Source organism: Pithys albifrons, chromosome 13 (genome assembly GCF_047495875.1).
Source record: "Pithys albifrons albifrons isolate INPA30051 chromosome 13, PitAlb_v1, whole genome shotgun sequence".
Classification (NCBI taxonomy): Eukaryota; Metazoa; Chordata; class Aves; order Passeriformes; family Thamnophilidae; genus Pithys; species Pithys albifrons.
This window is the reverse complement of record NC_092470.1, coordinates 1,171,373-1,194,345: the sequence shown is the minus strand read 5'-3', so window position 1 is coordinate 1,194,345 and position 22,973 is coordinate 1,171,373. Positions and strand designations below refer to the sequence as shown.

Here is a 22,973-nt window from a genome sequence, read left to right as displayed (position 1 = left end):
AGAACAGACACTGAAATTCGCTCAAGGTCACAGACTAAGTGAAGCTGTAAGGAACAAATCTAGGTAAGTTTTATAACAGACAGCACCATTTACTGGCAAAATTTAGTAAATGTGTCAGTAGGACAGTGTTTCAAAGCAGGATTGCCATCAGGATGTTGCAGCCCGATTCAGGTGGGTCTGGAGTGACCACCTTACACGTTTCGTTTTCACCTTAAAAGGACATGTTTCCAGCCTCAACCAATTGGAGTCAGACCACCGCACCTGGGGTGGGGTCACTTGAGGTCATATATACCTGTGTTTTTGAATAAACTTGGGATTTGCTTTACATCACATTGGTGTGTGCAGTCCTCACTAGGCATGGTTGCAACAAATGGTGGACCCCGACGTGTCTCAGAACATGAAACCCACCTGCAGGCCTGCCTAGAGCCTTAAGAAGTGGCCCCTGAGAGCTGCTATGCCCCAGTTTTTTGGGTGCTTTGTGGAGAAGCCCCTGAGAGCTTCTGTCTCCTGTAAACTTGGGAGTTTTGTGTAGTAGCCTTGAGAGCTGCTGGAAGAACGAGACTGAAGGAACCACGACCTTCGAACCGGTGAGTTAAAGAAACATGGGAAATTCCAACTCGACTAAAACGAAGTTATTGCTTGATAAATTTGAAAAACTAGCTCGTGTTACAAAAACAAACATTGAAAGACAAGCATTACAGGAATTTTTGGATTGGTGCTTCAGTCGAGGGCACCTAACAGATGCCAATTCCACGCTTTCCATAAAATTATGGGACAATATTGGGGCAGATTTGTGGAATATAGTGCAAACTGCACCCGAAGAATTTTTACAGCTGATTCCGTCATATGCAGCTGTAAGAAAAATGCTGTTAGAGGTAGAACGAGCCCGTCAAAACCTCGATCTACCGGAGAGAAGGGAAAAAAGTCAGCTTCTACATAGCAGTTTTTCCCCTGAACATCCTTCTGCACCGCCGTGGGCACCGCCGCTCGCAGAAACGCCACCGCGGTACCCAGACGCGGCACCGCCCGCTCCCGCTCCGGAAAACCCGACAGAATCACAGCAACCATGGAATCAAAGCTTTTCCACGCCGTTCGTCGCCGCGAAAAGCCAAGAAGTCGCCTCTGTACAGCGAATGAGACCACCGGCTGCCGCTGTAGAAGCGGCCGGACCTCAGCAGCAACCTTGGAACCCCACGAGACACGCCGCAGGAAACCAAACCGTGAGTGAGTTTTATTTAAATCCTAACTCCGAGAAGGCGCGATGGGGAATGCCCTCAGCCGAGAGAGACATGTGGAGGGGGGGACAAACCCCAGGGAGTTTCTCTCCCCCTGTCCATCCACCTTCGGCGCCGGCTCCGCCGCCGCCGACGCCGCCAATGCCCTGCGGGTACCTCGGGGCTGGGGTCGCCCCGCCGCCGCGCTCCCCGCCGCCCCATGGGTACGCCGGAGTCGCTCCGTTGCGGCAGGAGACTGTTGAGGCAGACATTCCAGCAGGGCTACAGCCGCCCGGCATAACCGCGTGGCCAGGAAAACAAAGAGACCACGTGATGGCAAAGCCCGCGAAATCAAACAAAGGAACGGCGCGCCCTGACCACGAGGCGCCAGGACCGCCCAACCCCCCTCCCTACTGCCTGCCAATCACAGCGCATGCGCCAGGCACGGGTCCGCCGCAGCCTGCAGGGGCCGGGGTCAGCTACGAATTCGCCCGCTCCGGGGGCAGATCAGTTCCTGCGCCACCCCCACCACCTTCAGCGTGGATCGACCGCGTCATGGAGAGGGGAGAGACTCCTCCCCAGTGGAGCGGAGCCACCGGAGCTCCCCCTGAGCGTTCCCTTCACTGCGTGCCATCCACAGAGCAAGTGCCCCGAGAGCGAGTTCCCACAGCGCCAGTCGCGCAAGACCCAAGCGCTGCAGCACCAGCGGGGACCCTCTCCCCGATAGCCGTGCGCTGCCCGCAGCTGCCAGCACCGGCACTGGAACCCCCCGAGCCGGTAGAGACTGCCCCTGCACCGGCAACCTGGTATCCGCAGCCTCCAGCACCGACAGCCACACCCACCAGCTGTATCCCAGAATGGAGAGCAACAGAAAAAGAAGCCTCTGTTTGGGACATGCTGGGGGGAGATGGAAATTGCAATGCTGTTAACTTAATTTCAAAGCTTTCTGATACACAGGTACCAGATTCTGCAGATGGAGTCACAAAGCCACCTCGCGACCTCACATTCAATACCCAGCAAAGGTACAAAGAGTTAGTATCCATAGCTGCAGAAGTAGGTACACCCTCACCTTCCCTGCAACCCCTGGTTTCTGCACCTGTGATTAACACTACACAAGGCTTAAAATGGGAGCCACTTGATTGGAAAATTGCACAAAAAATACACAGTGTAGTCTTTCAATATGGCTATAACAATGCTTTGGTAAAAAACCAAATCACAGCCTTCATAAAATACAATAACCTAGTCCCAGCAGACACGAAGGCTTTAATGGAGTTTATCCTACCTCCTACTGCTTATATGTTATTTTTACAAAAATGGAAAGAGCAGTTAACGGAGGAACAGGCAAAAAATATACACTTAGAAACTGGACATCCCTTAAGATTAGCATCTTTAGACCAGCTAATGGGATCAGGAGCTTATGAAGACCCACAAACACAAGCTGCATTACATTTTCATATTTTGCAACAGTCAAAGAATGCTGCTTTGACCGCATTCTCTAATCTGCCTAAGAAGGGAAAACCTTCTCTACCTTACATGCAAATAATGCAGAAACCTGGACAGACATTCATGGAATTTGTAGATAAAGTAACAGAAGCTTTGGATGCTGCTCCAAATATTACCCCTGACATTAAACCAGTATTATTGAAAGATCTGGTAATTAATAATGCCAATCCTCAATGCAAACAGCTCATAGCCTCTCTACCAGCCACAGCTACTTTGGTACAGTTAATTGAAGCCTGTGCCAGATTGCCCTGGGTAGAAGAGGAGGAAAAAGCAAAGCTACATGCTTCTGCTCTAGCCACAGTTCTTAGCAAACAATCCACCCAAAAAAGGGGGAAAAGACCCTGGAATTTAACAACAAAATCTAGTCCAGCACAACCAAAATATAGCAGAACTCAAAGGTTCACTGGAGAATGTAACCGTTGTCACAGACTTGGTCACAAAGCCCAAGATTGTCATTCTAAATATAAAAAGGATGGTACTCCTCTGACAAACATGGGGTGGGGAGCTGGACCTCCAAAAAACCAGAGGGGCTGCAAGCCATGGGGCGCAGCCAGTCAAATATCTCATGGAAACTGGAGCCAGGCTGCCTTCCCCATATGGCAACCACAACCACAAGCAGTGGTAGCCTAGGACTAGTCGTTAACTGTCCAATCAAACAAGAACAGTCTAGTACAAGAGCATGTTGTTTAGCCTGTATTTTGAAATTCTGTTAATTTTCAGTTAAAGTGCAGTTTTGAGCTTATTGCACTGCCAAGTTGCCCAGCAGGCTGCAGGGGTAAGGATACCTGCCCCCCTAAGCTGCTGAACATTTTCTAGAGAGCTTAAGATCATCAGTACTTAGTCTCTTTCAGTGTTGGTTATGTTTAGCCTTTGTGAATTTTCTCTGTGAATTCACACTTGTTTGCTGCTTTACCAGGAGTGTATAAGGACTAAAAATCAAAGCTTCATTCTCAAACCTCTGTGATGGCCACACAGAAGTTCTGAGAATGGACCTTGAACATAAGGAGATTTAGTTCAGCTGGACTGAACTTGCTTCTTTGCTAAGTCAAGTCACTCTGCACTCTTGGACACTATGCACAAAATTTAATAAAATTTGTAGTTTGTTTACAGTGGTTTGTGCAGTGACGACTGCACAAAAAGACCACAATTTCACGCGTGAAAGAAAAGTTTCTTGTTTTGCACTAGTTGTAAGTTTGCAAATTCCAAACATACATGTCTTAGTCATGTATTAGTTTGTGTTAGTTTACAAAGGTTACTGTACCTCCTTCCAAAAGTCTATTTTGAAAAGAGAGGGGGAGGTAGGGATGGGTAACCCGCAAAATACCCTATTAAGTCTTGAATTAGCAAAATTTGAGATTTTCAAAATGTTATTTCTCAATTTTCAAAATTTTCAGCCTTTCTGTTCAAATTGCAATATGCATGATGTGTATTCTGTTGTTTGCATTTTTGCTTTGTTCTTTGAAACAAAAGGGGGAGATGTTGCAGCCCGATTCAGGTGGGCCTGAGTGACCACCTTACAGGTTTCGTTTTCACCTTAAAAGGACATGTTTCCAGCCTCAACCAATTGGAGTCAGACCACCGCACCTGGGGTGGGGTCACTTGAGGTCATATATACCTGTGTTTTTGAATAAACTTGGGATTTGCTTTACATCACATTGGTGTGTGCAGTCCTCACTAGGCATGGTTGCAACATCAGCTTAACAGTGCTGGCCTCCACCTGACAGCCTCCTTCATTAACGTGTTCTAGAGATGACATGAGGCACCCAAGTGAAGTCTTTTTACGTATTCCCAGGCCATGAACTATAAACACTCAGCCTTTAGAACCTCAGCCTTCTATACAGTTTAGCAAGATTTGATTTTCCTCATAATTCAGTCTGTTGCAACTAGTTAAGACTTGTTAATAACCTAAGGCCAAGAAATGGCATTATTAAGCAGCCCAAACCCTCACCTTACCCTACCCCTGCTGCAGGGGCTCCTGTGCCACCCCAGGATCCAGCACCACAACAGCCTGTCCAGCCAGGCAGGGCTGTTACAGCCAGCCTTAGTTCTAATCACAAAACCAAAGCCTGAAGAACATCAACAGGCAGTGGAGGATCCCTCCCCACTTCCCACAGCCATTTCCAGGCTCTTCCCTGAGCCCCTCATCCTCTCCTCCCTGCAGGGATGGTGAGCAGGGCACCCTCAGGTGCTGGAAGGATAAAGCCTGGAAGAGAAGGTTACCTGAGACCAGCACCAGGTACACTGGGCCACCTACTCCAGTTCACCCTATGGGCATTTCACCACTGGCTGCAGCACTTCAGCACATCAGACTACTGGCCTGAATGTTACAAGTGACAAACAGGAGCCCCTTGTCCCTTCACCTCTGGCCCCTCACACACGACTGAAACGCCATGGCCAAGTGAGACTTGAGTCCACTAGAAATAAATCTGGGGAGAAGTTCAGGAAAGTAAAACACAGATTATTAAAGTTCAGACTGAGGCTCTAATGAGGCATTCCTGCTGCTCCTCCTCCTCTCCCCAGGGTCTCACACCTGGCTGCAGGGATGGAGCTGCCTCTGGCAGGCCTGAAGGAATGCAGCCTGCCCAAAATCTGTGTGATTTACTGCCTGTAGAGCAGCACTCAGACAATTCCTATGCTGCTTCTTCTGCTGAGCTGGTTTAGATACAGCCCCTACAGCGAGCAGAGGGAACAGCCAACCCCCTACCTAAAGATAACTGGTGTTCACTGTTCAAACAAATTTAAAATACACACTTGCATACATTAAAATACAAGGAATACAAAGAGCTTGGATCAGATTAATACCATCACAAAATAATAACAGTAACAGCAGTGTAAAGGAAGGTCAAATCATGTATAATAATGATCTGTTGCTGCTGAACACAAATCCCTCTTCAGCAAACATATTCCTGGGAGCAGCAGTGCCCAAAGCCCCTGCCCCACACACCTTCCAGGCTGGTCTGGAAACTCAGCAAGTCCCACAGGAGTAACCTGGAGCTGCTCTTTGTAGCAGTCACCCACTCCAAGAGCACCCTCATAGTTACACCAATCCCACTGAGTCTCATATGGAGCTTTGTATAACAAAAGGGAAGAACATTTTACAGGTATGTACCCTGCCCTCTTTTCTCCACAAATACACTACTTTATGCAATGAGATAATACATAATGTAGCTATGTATTTTTATATATGTGCACACACAGATACACACACACATATACGTACATAGGACAACAAAACACAGAAGGATTAGCAGGAAGTATTTGCCAAGAGAATTCCTCTAAAGTGTATTTTAAGAAGGGAAATCTGAGACATTTTACCTGTTTTATAGCTCTGTGATCTATATATATCCCTGAGTTCTTTCATAAGTCGATCTGAAGCCTGAACTGACCCAGAGACTGCACCCTGAAACAAACAAAAGAGACTCCAAATAAGTGAAAAGTAATATTTACAAACAGCTTTATTTACATACAAAGTTAAACTAACTGGAAGGTATTCACAATATACTAATTTTTGTATGAGAACTAGTTTTCTGAAAAGTTAAATATTCTAGTGAGCAAAGACTACTCAAAAGAAACAAGGCACTCCTTCTAAAGCAGCACATTAAGATAAACTACTACATGGTACAGGTGACAGAAACTTTTAATCAAGATACCACAGGTATTTTTCTGTAAAGGAGCTAAATCTTTCTGGCATTTTAATTTCCAAGATGGATCCACGGTACATTTCTAACAGGGAAATATTTCATTTTACCTTCTGCTTTTATGCACCAGAAGACCCACCAGTGTATTTAGAAAATGTGAACAAAATCAACATTTATTTGCAAGAGCTGAAAAATCAACACCTACACAGAAGATGCCTAAGGTCAGTGAACCCTCAAACACCAAATACTTGTGGTTTGTCATAGGGCAGAAATCTCTCCTGTTCTTTCAGAGCTCAGTTCTGTACTGCTCAGCACTTCCAAGTGACAGAAAACATAACCCACAATTACTGAACCTGGTGTTTCTGCCCCAGATACAGTTCTAAAGGGAAAACATATAGGATAAAGTTAAAAGAAGAAAAAAACAGGACACCAACTAAGTGATATGATACTAAACCTCAGATGTTACCTGATCACTCTGCTTATGTATTCCACCTGAAATATCATTGTAGGTTCAAGATTTTTGAAAATCAGGGAGATAAAAGTCAGCATTACAAGATTTAAAATACAGAAACGGAAGGAGGACTCCAGCTGAGGTAAGGCAGATACCACCCCACACCCCAACCCTGTGACACTTGAGCTTTCACCAGCAAACAACCTACAAACCGACACTTTTTGGACAGAAGTGTCAGAGAAGTATTTCGGAGGAGCATGAAACAGCAGTGACCATTCTCTAAAACCTGGACCATCATCCCTATTTGCCTGAAGTCATCAGTGATGTTTCATATTCTACAGGGTCTTAATTGTAGGATCAAATTATTTCTTGCTGGTATTTAATTCTTAACAGTTCCTTGGTGCTAAACCCTTCACACACTCCTGTCTTCTCTGTCCAGCAGCCTCACACAGTATGAGCTCCACACCAGAATCTGCAGACTATTCTGTTAAGCCTATTCATGGTCCTATGCCACCAGATTTCATTATGCAATTACTGAAATTCCACTAGTTTTTCTTAATGGACTGGTATGAAAAATGAACTTTGGAATTAAAGATGTAAATAACAGGCAACTCCTTTCATGTGATTGAACAAAAGCTACATAAAGAGACAGGGCACCAGGTTACTGAAGCCCTTCTCTATAGAGCAGTATCAGACCAAGAAGGGATTCCTTTTTCTGTAACACCAGGAATATGAAATTTTATGGGAAAAGGTTGTTTATATGCATTATTTCCATATTGCTACTATTTATGCTACTATTTACAGAGAGCTGAAAAAGGAAGTATTACACTCAACAAGTTAACACAACAGTGTTAATCACCATTCTTTGTACAGTTGCTGTGCTTTATGAGTGTTGAGACTCATTAATGTATTGAGTCTGGAGGAAAACTTCATGAAAAAGTGAAGTGTCAGGATTTTGGTTTTCTTCTGTGCAGAGCTGTGCAATATCCTTGCACCCTCTGCATTATTTCTTACCGAAAAAGAGGAATTTTCTTACATTTTTCACAGAATATCAACCCCTCTATACAGGCAATTTAAAAGCAAGTTAGATAGTCAAACACATCCTGTGGAACATTAGTTTCATCATTGCATCTTTATTCCCATCAAATTAAACTGCTGAATTTCTGTACACAATGTTGGAAGCTCACCTTGGCATGTGAAAAGGTTAAGTAACTTCAGTGCTGTAGGTGTTTAAAACCCTAAAGTTAACATACCATTATAACTACTGCTAAAATGAAGTGGTGTTAAACAAAAGGTTGGGTTTAGTGTGTGTAAGGTGCCTCAGCAGACCTGGTCTGTAATACTGCTTTGCACCCCTCCCCAGGAGTTTCTAGCTGGGCTGCCCTATCCCCACATAGCAGCACTAAATATAGTCACAGCTGCTACTCTGAAGAATCCATAGACTGCAAAGCAGTAATCTACAATCAGGAGAAAGAGGATAGCAAGCTTAACCTAAGCAGTTTAACCCAGCAGCTTACCTTCCATGCTCTGAACTAGCTCTGAGTAACCTGGGAGGAATCTGGAGGAGGAAGGAACTGCTGTGTCTGTGGTAACACCAAACACACATCTCTGAAACACACATCTTCAGTCTAGTGCCACTTGTAGTTTTTATAGCTGCTGTTACAGGGCAGGTTAGAAGAAAGTACCACCTGCCCCACACCACATGCATACAGAGCAGCCAGGTCAGTTTTGACTATAATATTAAATTAAAAACTCATTCAGTTACTCACTACATACAAGTTATAACTTCAAAGACTGAATTCAGATATAAATAACAGAGTATCCTTCTGGGAAAATGGGACTTGACATTCCAAGGGAGATAGAGTTACCATTTCTCCACTTGGAAGATCCAGATTTATAGTTCCAACTGTCCCAGAACCAACTGGTCCCCCCTGGGATCTGCCAGCTGCCTGTCATGTGGGCTGATGCCAGGGGCACAGGCAGAGCTGTTCCAGCTGAATCAGTTAACTGAGCTGCCTGGCAGACACAAGTGATTTTTTTCCTGTTAACTCCCTTGATCATCCTCTCCAGTACAAACATATCTGTGGTTGTCCAGCAGGTAAGGTGGAGAAATCCCTGCTGTAACAGGGCAACATCTACATGGACACCATGCCAGTTGCTGAGAGCTGCAAGGAACAGGAATACCTGGAGCAGGAGTTCCCACAGCCAAAACTGCTGCACTTAAGTAGTACTGATGAGCTGCATCACTCCAAGCTTGTCCTGCTCTCACACTCCCCCCTGTGCCACTGTCAGGGTGGGGTGACACTTGCACAGGGCAGCAGCTGGCCCAGCTCTGCCCCTGCTCAGCTCTGCCCTTGCCCAGCCCTGCCCCAGTCCAGCCCTGCCCCTGCCCAGCTCTGCCCCTGCCCAGCTCGGCCCCTGCCCCTGCCCAGCTCGGCCCCAGCCCTGCCCCTGCCCAGTTCTGCCCCTGCCCAGCCCTGCCCCTGCCCAGCCCTGCCCCTGCTCTTGCCCAGCTCTGCCCCTGCCCCTGCCCAGCCCAGCTCTGCCCCTGCCCAGTTCTGCCCCTGTCCCTGCCCAGCTCGGCCCAGCCCAGCTCTGCCCCCGCCCCTGCCCAGCTCGGCCCCTGCCCCTGCCCAGTTCTGCCCCTGCCCCTGCCCAGCTCGGCCCAGCCCAGCTCTGCCCCTGCCCCTGCCCAGCCCTGCCCCTGCCTAGCTTCCCTTCTCCCCTTGCACCCCTCCCAGCACAGCCCCAGGCTGTCCCCTCCTCCCTGAGTTACATGGGGGAGGAGCTCCAGCTCACTGCACTTTTGTTCCTCGACACCACATTTGTCTGTTTTCTGTCTGATCTGAAAAATGATGTCACACATCAAAACAGTACATGGAATCACCTCACCCACAATACATTATACAAATTAATGTAACTCATATTTGATTATATTAGTATTACAGATAATTTAGACACAAGACCAAAAATCACCTTTTCTCCAAGACAACAAAATCAAATCTCAAGTGACCCAAAAGGACTAAAGAACATGAGATGTTGTATTTTCACAGAACTTTCTCAGTATTTCTGCAGAAGTACAGTTATTCCTGGAAGTTCATACTTACTTCAAGGATTAGACTGAAAATAGAAATGACACCTTAGACTTCATATGATCTCAAGATGAAAGTAGAGACATTTGAGACTTTAAAGGGAAGTGCATAAACTCCTCAGTATGAAATGGCAAAAGCTAATAGCATTATCTAAATAAGAAAGGGATTAACCTCTAAAATGACTATGTGGGGAGAGATCTCTGAAAAGCAAGCAGCAGCAAGTTGTTAAATATTTGATGTTAATGATTCCAGTTCAAAGACCTCTTTTAACTCTGAGTAAGCAAGTGGTTCTTTAAAGTTATTACAATGTTAAGAGGAGGATTAATTCTTGCTCCAAGTTACAAACTGTACCACAAGCCAAATTTATTTCCTGATGCCAGCAGAAAGAATGGGATTAGGGATCCTGCCAAGGAGGGAGCTCATTTACAAAATCAGTAGATACACATTCTTAACTTGTATAACAGAAATGCTAAAAACTCCTATGACAAAAGTCTTGAAAAGCAGAAGAATGTCTTTCACCTGGTAGAAATAAATAAGACAGGGGCTGCATGCAGTGCTTTCCTAAGGAAAAGCCTTCAGCAGGATCCAGACCCTCGGCCTGCCCTGCAGCCAAGGGGAGAGCAGAGGCCAACCCATGGCTTTGGGCCAAGGAACATGCAAAGGAACTGACAGGTCTGGCTGCTCAGGCACCAGGCACAGCCTCATAGGAGCCTCCACATTCCCTCTCCTAACCAGCAGCACGTACATGGCACAGGACGGTTTTACTGAGCTCTGCCGAGGAAACTGAGTACCCCAAAAAAGCTGCTGGTCTGTGTAACACAGACTATCTTTAGCCACTGCATTTCAGTTGGTGACACTCACACTGTCCTTGAAGAATCCCAGCTGGGAGGGCTGTACAGATTTAAATGTTGCTGTGTCTCAGGACGCTGAGCAAACCTCTGCTCTCCCAGCCTGATTAATCCTTCTAGAACAGTCCCATGTTTTGGCAGCACTGAAGTGCTACCAGGTGAGCTCTTCCCAGGTCAGTGGCACAGCTACAGTTTTCTGTTCTCCAGCACTGAACAGCAAACCCTCACAAGCCCTTTGAGAAATTATTTCAGCAGTGCAGCTATTTCTGGTGACCCACAAAAATACCACAGTTCCTCAGCAGCAGCTGAATACCCTGTTCCCTGTACTCAGCTGACCTTGTTTATGCACCAGCATCAACCAGAGTGTCTTGGCATGAGCAACAGCTATTATGTAAGTCGAGTCTGCTGTTGTCAAACAGAAACCCAGCAGTGCTCATTTCAGCTCCACTAAACATGGAGGGGAAAAGCAAAAGGAAAGGCAATATTTGCCAAATTGGAAAGAACAGACAGCAAAAGAAAATCTGCAGTTTTAAGAGGCTTTCTGCACCAAGGGAGAATGCTGACACTACAAAAACCTTCTTTCAGTTCTACCCAATTTTAGGTGATGGTACAGCAGGCCATGCCTTTCAGGCTGCAAGAGGATTTATTTTCCTTAAACAATTAAGGCATCTTTACCATTAAGTCTGAGTTATAAATACAGAAATACACAGAAATTCAAGAGGCATCTTCTCAAACTGTGAACATTTAAGTTTAAACAAAACAGTAAGGGACTGTTGTGTTTATGGTTAGCCAAGTCTTAAAGCCAGACCAGACTATACAGCAAAAGCAGTTTGGCACCTCATGTTTACCTGCTTTTAAATACTGAAACACTGGTTAGATTTAGTTGTTGTGGGGTTTTTTTGTTTGGGTTTTTTTCACAAGGGGGTGATCATTACTGTACACTCCCTTCAGACCATCTAAAAGGTAACTACAGAATTCATACACAGACCAGAGCAGTTTCCTTTAGCCAGTTATGTCATGCTGCCCATTTCAGCAGAACACAAGTCTAAGGCATTTTTGACAGGCTTTCAGCTATTCATGCAGCACAGAACAGAAGCAGAACACTGGCAGCTGAAGAACTCAGAAGCATTTCCACTTTATTTCCTTTCAAAAGCAGACAGCTACACAATGAAACTCTTCCCCACAGTGAGGTGTCAGTAACTAAGAAATTTTTCTTCTAAATTAGAAAGCTCAGTAATTCATGACAAGAAATAGCCAAGATTCTGCTAACTCAAGGAGCCTTTTCTCTGAATTCTTATGATAACTGGATCTATCAGGAGTGCACCAAATATTAAAAGTGGAATAGCTTGGCTAGAGCCAATCACTTCATATATAGTTCTCATTACAAGTCAAAATAGGTTTGAAATAACAATTTTCTTGAATTTAATATAATTCTTAAATGTAATTTAGGCTGTTGAGAAAACATTTGCTGGAAAAATCATCAAGTATAAGAACCAGAACAAAGCTGGTTCCTTGGGCAAAAATCCAGGTGTTCCTTACACAGCAATCCTGAATCTCATCCCTTTCCTAAATACTCCCAGGTCCCTCCCCTGCACCTCAGTACTGCTCACACCCTCAGCCCCTGGCACCATGAGACACAGCACCCTTGTGTCTGGACACCACCCACATCTCTGCCCACTTCCTGAGCCCACACAGCAGCACACACCAGGCTGGGCACCTTCTCTAAGTCACTCACAAGTGACTTAGAGAACTTTTCAAACCCTTTGGCTGAAACAGTTCATGAACAGAAGTATTGAATTTCATGCTTTATACATTTTAAGCCTCTATGAAACAGAGGTTTGGATTTCTTTGGGGTCCAGGCTAAATAAAATTAAGGTTGTATGGCATCATCACTCCCTCCTACAAACACCTTTGAGGAGTAGCAGTTTCTCTCCAACTTGGCACTTGTGAGAAAACATTTCTAAACCTCTGGAGAATAAACACTTTTTTGTTACAACTGCCTGCTGGCAAGGTCACTCAAAAACCTGATAAAGCTGCAGAGCTGCTGAATGCCCTTTATTGCACATCTGACAGAAAACCCCCAAACTCCAAAACAACCCACCACCCTTCAGTCATTTCCATGTGGCACAGATACTACTGAAAAATAAATTCATGCATAAAATGTATTTAAAGCACAAATTCCTGGGTGGCATGACTTTTAATGCAGGCAGCTTTAAACATGGCTTTAATTTTTGTTTTAATAAGGGCTCAGCAACAAGGGTCTCACAGCCTCAGGGCTCCTGTTGATTCTGCAAGGAGGATGCTGTGCATAACAAAGGCACCAAGCAAGAGACAGAGGGACAACCAAATAAATACCTCTGGAAATGAGATGAGCAGTTAAATAATCAGCTAAGGTTAACTTATCTGTAGGTGCATGACAGGGGGCTTTATTTGCTGAAAACCATCTCTGTTTTCAAGCTACAAGTATTATAAAGAAGTATTGCAAAGTATTCCATTGCAGTTAGCATGGAATCATTAACTCACATTTAAGTGATCTTGCCTTTGATTTTTTCTGATTTTTTCTAAGATTGCAAGGTTCTCTTTTTCAATGCCTTCATCCTCAGATTTCTTCCCATCAACTGGTTCCTCCTCCTTCATATCATAGTGATCCAGATCTTCAATGTCCTACAGGACAGAGGGAAAGTTAGTTGTCAGTACCTGCTCTGTGCTCAGTGAACCCCTGTCCAAGGCCCCTGGAATGCAGGCACACAGTGACACTGTGTATTGGTGAGTGGGGGATGCCATTTCTGTTCTGTTCTAACTTCATTCTCAGCCAACAGCATTCACTGCACGTGTGGGGAGCTCTCACACTACAAACAACACCTGAATTCACAACATGCTTCTGTTCGCAGAAACAAACTCAATAAAACCTCTGCATGAAGTCAGGACTGTAGTGAATTAGCCCATTAAAGTAGGTAGAAAACAAGGCCTGACAATTCAAAAGTACCTGAGGTCAGGGTGCCCCCAAGATGTTTCTAAAAGCAGCCTCTTTTTTCCATTACAATCCCACCCAAACTGCACCTGTGGCACACAGTGAGTAACACTCCTGGCAGGGCTCCAGCAGCCCCCAAGAAAGGTGGATATTAGGAAGCTGCATGTACTTCATTCAAGGTGACTTTGCAGGCAGAGATCAGATGTAGCAATTTTGGAATCAGGATACAACACAAAATTCTGTGGTGGAGCCTTCTGAGCACACAAGCAACATTTTGATTCTGAATTCTAGACTGAGGCACTGACAAATCCTCCCCTCTGCCCTCTGAGGTGGGTTATCCTGGTGCAGAGCAGCACTCTGAGCTTCAAGCAGCTGCCTGTGAGGTGATTCAGGTGCCAGTTGTGGAGAGGAGGGGGAGGATGTGAACACCTTGAGGTGAAGGAGGAGGCACTGCAGCAGCCACAGCAGCGAGCTCTGGTTCCACAGCCATCCCACACATTCAACAGGCCACACCTGGGCCTCACTCACCACAGCAGGAAACCTGGCCATAAACCCCAAATCAGGCATGTTCTACCTACCAAGAAACACCTCTCTGGTGCCTCTGACAACACTGTTTCCTTCAACTGCACAGCCTTTGGACTGAGTATTCCTTAAAATGCTCGTGTTTCTCAAAACAGTGAGAGACCCAGGAATCATAAGCTGCTTTTCCATTTAGAACTTGGACCAGATCACAAGCTGAGGATGCCACTGCCACACACAATGCCACCTGACAGCTTATAAATAATGCCAGACAAGGTTTTTGTGTGTACAGTAACCCCAACAGAGCCTAGAATTCTGCAAGCAACACGAGCCCTGTGATAGCAGGTGTACACACCACCCTTACAGAAACACTGGCTCCAGCAAATCTGGTCTGGATCAGGCTAAACATGATGTAAAAAACGCAGCTTCAAATTACTTCCAGAACTTGGGAATATTTAGATCTTTTCTAAAGGAAGACCTATTATTCAGAGGAAGTTGTTTATTCTTACTACAGCTTCACTAAAAACCTAAATCTGAAGTTCTCCTACAATAATGCTATTTAAAGTGGTTTAAAAAGCAAGCATCTTGGAGCTACTCTAACATGTAGCAGAAGTAAGTAAAAAGGGTAGTTCTTACTAAAAAGCTCATTAAAAGGAGCCCCATATTGCCATTGGAGTGTCCATGTCCCTCCACTGCCTTCAGTGTATCCCATTACAAACCAGCTCACCTGTACCAGCAATCAGCAAACTGCTGCTTTAGCCAGTCTGCTGCAACCTGGGAGACACTTCCCCCTGTACCAGAGCCAGTTCACATGCCTCTTGAAATAGGAGTGAACAATGCAAGAACTTACTGATTTGGCACACAATGTTATGAACTGTTTGACTAAAGCACAAACAGATGTCCAATTCTCTGAATCCAAGTACCTCACAGCTGAGATAGAGGTTTAAGAAGAAAATTTCACTAGTTTTGAGGTTGAAGTGAACGCTGATATTTAGGTAGACATCCAGATTTATAATTAGCTTTTCTGTTGAACTCCAGAGAGGTTACATTTTACAGTTAGCCTTAATGATTAGCCAGCCACTGCAGAGCAAAATGCCAAAATTCTACTAGATTAGGACAATTTCATATATAGACATACTTCACCCATATCTTCTTCCTCCTCCTCCTCTGATGTAACTTCTTCTGTGGTTCCATTCTGCAATACAACAATGAAATTTCTGCATAAATTCTGCATGTGTTCCTTCCTTTCAGAAACAGCAAGTCTACTCTCCAAGAGAAACAGTACACATGAAAGTCACACTTATCAAGGTCTGCAAAGGACTGAGTTTAATGTGTGAGATGCACAAAGATGCTTTTCTGGAGCACAAGGCAAAGATAAACAGAATATACACAGAAACTTCAAATTCAGATAAGGGATATCCTATTCTGAGATAGTGACACACACATCAAACACATCAAGTGAGTTACAGTTCATGATCTCTTAACCATGAGCTCAGACCATGGCTCTGACTAGAATTTCATCTGCATGTCATGCCCTTAAAATTGAAAAACCCAATGAACTTTAGATCTCAAACTTAATGGTTTCTTTTTCCTCACTACCTACAACTTCTGTGTAGCCACTGCTATCATGATGTAGATATTGTCTCCAGATTACCTGAAAATATACCAAACCAACACACTGAGTTAACTTTTCATGGCTTTCTGTTTCAGGGCACCACTTCAGGCTCAGAAGTCTGAGCTGCAGAAAAACTCAGGATCAATTCTGATGTGCTTGTCCTGTGCTTACTCCTCCTCTGGCAAAGAAGGAATGCCACTGCTGTAGACAACCAGGGGACAAGAGGGATCTTTGGTCAGACTTAGTAAGGCCACTCTTACTTCACTTGGAAACTGTGTGAGAGTGTGGCTCTGGTTTCAGAGCACATCTTCACAAAGCTGCTCCCTCATGTCCCAGCCCTTTGCCTTGTTGCTGCACTGCTGTGGGAGGCTCACAGCAGAGACCCACAGGATTACAGCTGGCACATGACCAAAACTAAGCAAGTTATTTGTCATTGCTGTAGTACTGCCACCTCAGGAAAACCATCGGTTACACTACAGGAGCTTTTAGAATTTGTGTCATCCTAACATGTACTAGCAAAAGAGATATCAGTCTTACTAAAAATACAAAAGAGAACAGTTACCACTTCTGTTTTCAGCACAATACAAAACATTTTGGTTAACAAGAACATCTCAGGGCCCTTCACAACTCTTAATTTGTCAAGTGCACACGAAGTAAACAAGGCAGCTCAGACAGTCCCTGCCCAAAGCAGCAAATGGTGTTGATATCCCATCTCTGCAAGGGGTGGAGGAGGAAAGAAAAACCAACAGTGGCTCATCCAAGTGCACACTGTAAAACATGTACACTCCAACAAAAAGCAAACATTTCAGAAACAGTACATTTGGGAAGCACTAGGAGTGCACAGGGATTGGCTTGAACTGGTATCACTCACACACCTCTCAATGATGCAGAAACTCCAAAGGGAATTGTGTAATATTATCACACCATTATTACATGGATTTTGCAAACAAAATTCAGATTGAGGACACCACAAAGCAACAGTGCTTCAGATCAGTTCTGGCTCACACAAGGTTTAATCATTCCCACCATCTTGTTTCCTGGAGTTGAAAAAACAACTCCCTCATTGCCATAAGGAGGTATCCACAGCTTTTAACTTACCTGTCCAGCTGGCAAGGGCTGATCTAACATTTCAACATCTGGATGCTGAGGAAGGTTATATAATCTGCAGAGGTCACATATTAAACGCTTCAGCTGCTGAAGAAGCTGTAAAAAAAAAGAAAATAAGGAAATGTTTATTTAAACCAAAGCACAGAGCAATATATTTTGAATTTTCTTCGCACATTGGTACTGAGCCTAAAGTCACTGTACAGCTTTAAAGCTGCTAAGGCTGGAATAAAATGTAAAAAAATAAAATTCCTCTGTAAATCATTGTAATGAAGTCCCCATCACAGAAACCCAAACTAAAAATGGCTCCCATTTATCCCCCCATGTAAGTGAGGAAAGCCATGAGCAGAAGCACAGTCCCCCCTGACAGCACCATCCACTCCAAATGGAGGTGTCTGAGCCACAGTTCCCTATGGAACAAGCAAACAGTCGTGTTCCATGAGACAAGATGGTCCATCCCATTTTCCAGCTTAAAAAAACAGGTCTGAAGAAACCAGAGAGGACCAGTCTGAGCCTGGTTTTCCATACTCTGAATTCTTTTGCAGGGCACAGCCGGGAGGCCCCAGAAGCAACCCCAGCCCTGCAGAGGGCACAGAACCTGGTGAGCCCTGGGCACTCTGCCCGCCCTCCCCTGGGTCAGGGGCACACACTGCAGAGGGCACAGAACCTGGTGAGCCCTGGGCACTCTGCCCACCCTCCCCTGGGTCAGGAGCACACACTGCAGAGGGCACAGAACCTGGTGAGCCCTGGGCACTCTGCCCACCCTCCCCTGGGTCAGGGGCACACACTGCAGAGGGCACAGAACCTGGTGAGCCCTGGGCACTCTGCCTGCCCTCCCCTGGGTCAGGGGCACACACTGCAGAGGGCACAGAACCTGGTGAGCCCTGGGCACTCTGCCCGCCCTCCCCTGGGTCAGGGGCACACACTGCAGAGGGCACAGAACCTGGTGAGCCCTGGGCACTCTGCCTGCCCTCCCCTGGGTCAGGGGCACACACTGCAGAGGGCACAGAACCTGGTGAGCCCTGGGCACTCTGCCTGCCCTCCCCTGGGTCAGGGGCACTCACAGTCTGGTACCAGCTCTGACTTCTGTTTGCAGCTTGCAGCATTACACTGACAATCTGTTGACTGCAAAGCACAGGACATCTCACACTCACTGTTAAGCAAGCCAGAAAAATAATTGAGTGCTGCAGAAACAGACAAACATTAAGTTTGCTCCTCACACTAATTAAGCTGATTTCCATAGCTTTAACCTTCTCCAGGCAGCCTCAGACTCCCAGTTAAAGCCAAGACATGAAAGACTGTGCTACATTTCCTAACTTTTCAAGGTCTTTGCACAGCCATGTCAGGAAAACAAAGGAAGGAGTGCAGAATGCATCTGTAGAAGGGTCAACACCCTGGATGAAGCTTGCAAAAACTGTACATCCATTAATGGACTTTTCTTTCAGATACCAAAGGGAGTTTGTCTTGCCACTTGTCAAGGGCAGTGTGTAAGAGAACCCTTTCTGCACAGAGATGCCCCAGCACTCCTGGTGGTGGCACTGGAGGGTCAGCCCCCTCCCCTCAAAGCACCTCTCAGGAAGGAGACTCAGGCTCTGTGGACTCACCCAAGGCACAGCACAGACTTTATTACCCTGAAACAATGATAACTCTGCAACACTATTTGGTATTTGCATATCGTATTTCTTAAAATACAAAATAAATTAAGGTAAAAACCCCTATTCACTCCAAAATATCCTGCACATCTAAAGCTATTGGCCATTTCTAATGCTCTTACCTTACCCTATGCAAGTAAAAATTCAGGCTCTCCAGGGTTAAAAACTGATTTCCAAGTTCAAATCACCAGCAATGATAAGTAAATGTTGCCTTTATGCTATCTGAAAGCTTCAGTGCTTTTCCATTCCACAGCAGAATTCCACATTCTGTGTAATAGGAATGTTATTTATCCATCCCTGCCCCATGAACTCAGATACCAGTCTGCATTACAACAACTGTGACACTCCCTCCTATCACACCACATTTGCTGCTTCTGCATCATTCATGACAGTCATCCTTAACTCAAAAATAAAGCAGATAATACAAAAAGGACTGGTATCAGCACCACATTTCTTAGGAGCAAACACACCAGACACAATAGTTTATGTTGCCAAAAGCTTTCTGTAACAATCACCTTTCTCACCAATGTTTAGACTTTACACTTGTGTGAAACTTCCTGGGTGTCTGAAACGTCAGAAACCTTTTAGCAGGCAAAAATCAGATTAATTCAGGAAAAAATTAGTTGCCAGGTAGAATCAGAGGTCTAAGAACTACTCTTCTCAGTATGTGCCAGGTGCTTAATGCTGCACTGCTACATGTTCTGTTGAGAACCATTTTCTCTGCACAAACACGGCCTCGTGGAGAGCTCAGGCAAAGGCCATGCAATCTGAGGAGCTGTAATTTTTCTCACAGAGCTATGTTAAACTAGGCAAGGCATTAATTTGTTTACAGCATACAAAAAATCTGAGTGGTGGGGGAAGAGCACCATGATGGGACTGGGCTGCTGCACCAGCACCGACCCTCGAGACGCCAATGGAGACACCACCAGATGAGTCCTGACTGAGAGAGAACTGAGAACTGTTCTTGCCCTGGTTCCTGCACTCCCATCCTGCTCACCTGGACCAAACTCAGCTGGAGTTTTTGCAGCCAGGCCCCAACACAGTGGAAGCCTCTCCCAATTCCTTGGCATGCAGCCCCACAGGCAAGGGACACCAGCAGCCTGCAGGTAACAGATGGCACAGCCTGGCCTTGGCACTGGGGCTGTGCCCGAGGGGCCCCTCCAGCAGCACCTCCCCACCTGCACTGCCACCAGAGCTCACAGAGCCCTGACCAGCTCTGTGGCACATCATCCCTGCTGTGCTTCACCCCTAGACACCAGTGGCACCAGAGAGGGGAGCAGGGACACCCAGGGGAGGGCAGGGATCCCCTTCCTTGGCAGGACCCTGCACTGCAGGGTTAGCTTAATGCAACTGGCACACTGCAGGTCATTCTGACAGAGCAGCTGCTTTATTTGGCATCAGAGCCTACAATGTGCAAGCGAGAAGCTGATCCCCTCTCTACAACCCTTCTTCCATAATTACTGCTACATTTTTCCTCCACAGGAATTAGTTTCATACCCTTGATCCTTCTGCCATGGATCACCATCACTGTTATCCCTTATCAAATCATGGGATAATTTGGACATCTGGAAGACATCTGATACAGCCCCTGGTCCAAGCAGGGCTGGTGTGATTTGGTATGTACATGAACAGACTGTATCAAGTGGCAGAGCAGACTTTTGTCATATATCAGTAATTTAAATGTATTTCCAGGGTAACTTCACAGGCTTGATTAATGTAAAGTGAATGCTTAACACACACACTTTGAGTCTACTGAAGAAAAGGGGCTGTCAGGACACCAGGAGTTTCCCTGGAACACAGACTGCCTAAAGCACAAACTGAACACAGGATGCACAACCAGAAGGCACAACCCTCAGGGTATTAAAGGAGCCATGTAAGGAGCCTGCAGAGGGGAAACACTCAAGTGACCAAATGCAACAACATTTATAAACTTACTGTATTGATCCTAATCAGGTTAAAATAACAAAAATTATGAAATTATGATACCCTTGTAATTTTTAATGCTTCAGGAGTTCTGAGAAGTAGGCAGTTGTGGACACCATAATGCTGGTTTAGAACACAAAAACACCTCTTGGAATTTTCTGTTCCCTTTGTTAACATCCTACACATCTGAGAACAGTTTAGAACAACTTTTTCCTGAAAGCCAGGCTACCTTAGGAGGCTTCTTTATGCATGATGAGATCTTTCTAATGCAGTATGAAAGCATTAACAATTTCAGGATACCTTTGATGATATTCCAGTCCTGCTGAGTTCACAATGAAACACCCTGTTTTCTGATTACCAAGAAACACAGCCCCAAGAAGTACAGTGTAAGTACACACAGACCTCACTCTTCCACGTGCATCTACCTACCCATACACATACACTGTATCTGTATGAAAAGAAAGGAACCAATCAACCTTAGCCTGCCACTGAGACACTGCTGGAGGAGAACATCAATGGAATCAGAGGAAGGCACTGATCGTCCCTTGGCCTGTGAGCACCACTGAGCTCCAGGTGAGCTGTGCCAGCACCTGGCTGGCCTCACACACACCCAGCAGCCTTGGCCAGTTCCAGGAACCAAAGCAAAGCTTATTCCTGCACTTTGTCTCTGACTCTAATCCATAATCAGCTGCTGCTGCACTGGGAGTTTGCAGGAGACAACATTCTTCCCTGGAATGCCCACACATGGACTCGATCTGAGCCATCACCACCGAAGCACATTCAAGCTGTGAACATACTCATGCCAGGAATTCTGCACTTTTGACACCTTCCATGCAAGTTTAAGGTCTGGAGAGTGTGAGAACTAAAGCTGCTCATCTGAATGTAACTCTGCTTCCCTGTTTAAAAAGCAAACCTCTAAGTAGTGTACAGTCACATTTAATATGTCACAAAGTAAGGTTTGATGCTTCAGCCTTGCCCCACACAGCTTCCATCACATTAAACTTAACAAGACAGTTGCAGCAGGACTTCTCTTCTGCATGGCACAACCACTAGAAGGCAGATGGCAGTTTCATACCTACCAAATCTAATGTGATGCTGGATTTTCAGGGTCTGAAAAGGAATTCAGGAGACACTAGGGGTTGAAAGAACCATGCAGCCCCTTCATCTACTGCTGGAACTTGTTCAACACTGACAGTCAGGCAGCTAAAGTGTGCAAACCTAAGGACATCTATGCTGGTCACATTCCTAACAACCTTTTCCCATTTTTAGTGCTCTGACAGGTTTTCACAGCAAATGCACCACACTCATGCAAGACAACTAACACAGTTTCAGACCCACAGAAGATCTTCCAGGAAACATGTGCATGATTTCAACATCATATGCCACTTTTCCCTTTACCAGGTCAAATGATGAGGCTTTGCCCTGTCAAACATCAGTGTCTGAAGAGCAGTTCCTCAGTTCTCAAACAACTGATACCAGTTACAGTGCAGGCAGAAAGGGCAGAGTAATCCCAGAGAAGGCAAACCAGGGTAACATGTGCCAGCAGTGCTTTAGCACAGTCACTGTGTCCAGTTGGGCTCCTGGGAGAGTCCAATGCAAACTCCCCTTCAACATTTGACTGCTCCAATAACTTCTGAGTTTAGAGTAACATGGCACTAATGATCCTTTATCTGCAATAAATTAAATGAAAACTGGCTTGAAACTTTCTGGAAATCTAAATTAAACTAAGTGAATTTTCAGGAGACAGTGTGATAAATTAGGAGCCTTTGGATTTCCACAGGTAGTTCCCTATCCCTTTCTACCCTACTCCAAAAAGTCTGTGTGAGCTGCTCCAATGCCACTGAAGGGGATGGAGTTCCATGGAGAAAAACTGTAGAGTAGGGAGAAAAAAAAAACCCAAACCCACAAAGCCAAACCTTGGGAGCAAAAAAAGAAACTGGATTTTGTAGTGTATTTATCTCTCCAACCACTCCCATGTGTCTTCATCGTGGCATAACATGATTCAGGGTGGATTCCTGAGAACCCACTGGGCCATCCACAGGTGCCTGTTACATCAGCCCAGCAGCCTGAACTCACAGGGGCAAGTACAATCTTGATATGGGAGCTGTTTGCTTCCCAGGCACACCAGCAGTGTGTGCACATGCACCAGCACAGCCAGTGCCAGGCAGGTTTCCAGCCCAGCTCCCACCCCGGGGCAGCCACTCACACACAAACACCCTGCTCAGAACCCTCAGGCTGGAACCAGCAGCCACACCAGCTCCAGCTGCACCATCCTCTGCAAAGGGTATTCCAGCAGGAAGCTCCCTTGGCACATTTTCTGCTGCTACCCTCATATTCTATGTCTTTCTAGGCAAAAGCCACAGATCTAGTACATTCTTCAGAACACAGTTCAGTTTAAAGTTTAGGCTGAAGTAGAAAATACACAACTGAGCCCTCTGTCTCT

General features: G+C 45.5%; 1 protein-coding gene across 1 annotated transcript in view; it reads right to left on the bottom strand.

Moving 5' to 3' along the window:
• The window catches only part of UBE2Q2 (ubiquitin conjugating enzyme E2 Q2), a 58,390-nt gene that overhangs the window by 12,844 nt on the left and 22,573 nt on the right, over nucleotides 1-22,973 (bottom strand). Inside the window, exons 3-6 of the mRNA XM_071568770.1 lie at nucleotides 16,950-17,054; nucleotides 15,375-15,431; nucleotides 13,270-13,410; nucleotides 6,033-6,117 (exon numbers count right to left, since the gene is read on the bottom strand). Coding sequence (XP_071424871.1) covers nucleotides 6,033-6,117; nucleotides 13,270-13,410; nucleotides 15,375-15,431; nucleotides 16,950-17,054 — 388 coding nt within the window. The remainder of the gene's footprint in view (nucleotides 1-6,032; nucleotides 6,118-13,269; nucleotides 13,411-15,374; nucleotides 15,432-16,949; nucleotides 17,055-22,973) is intronic.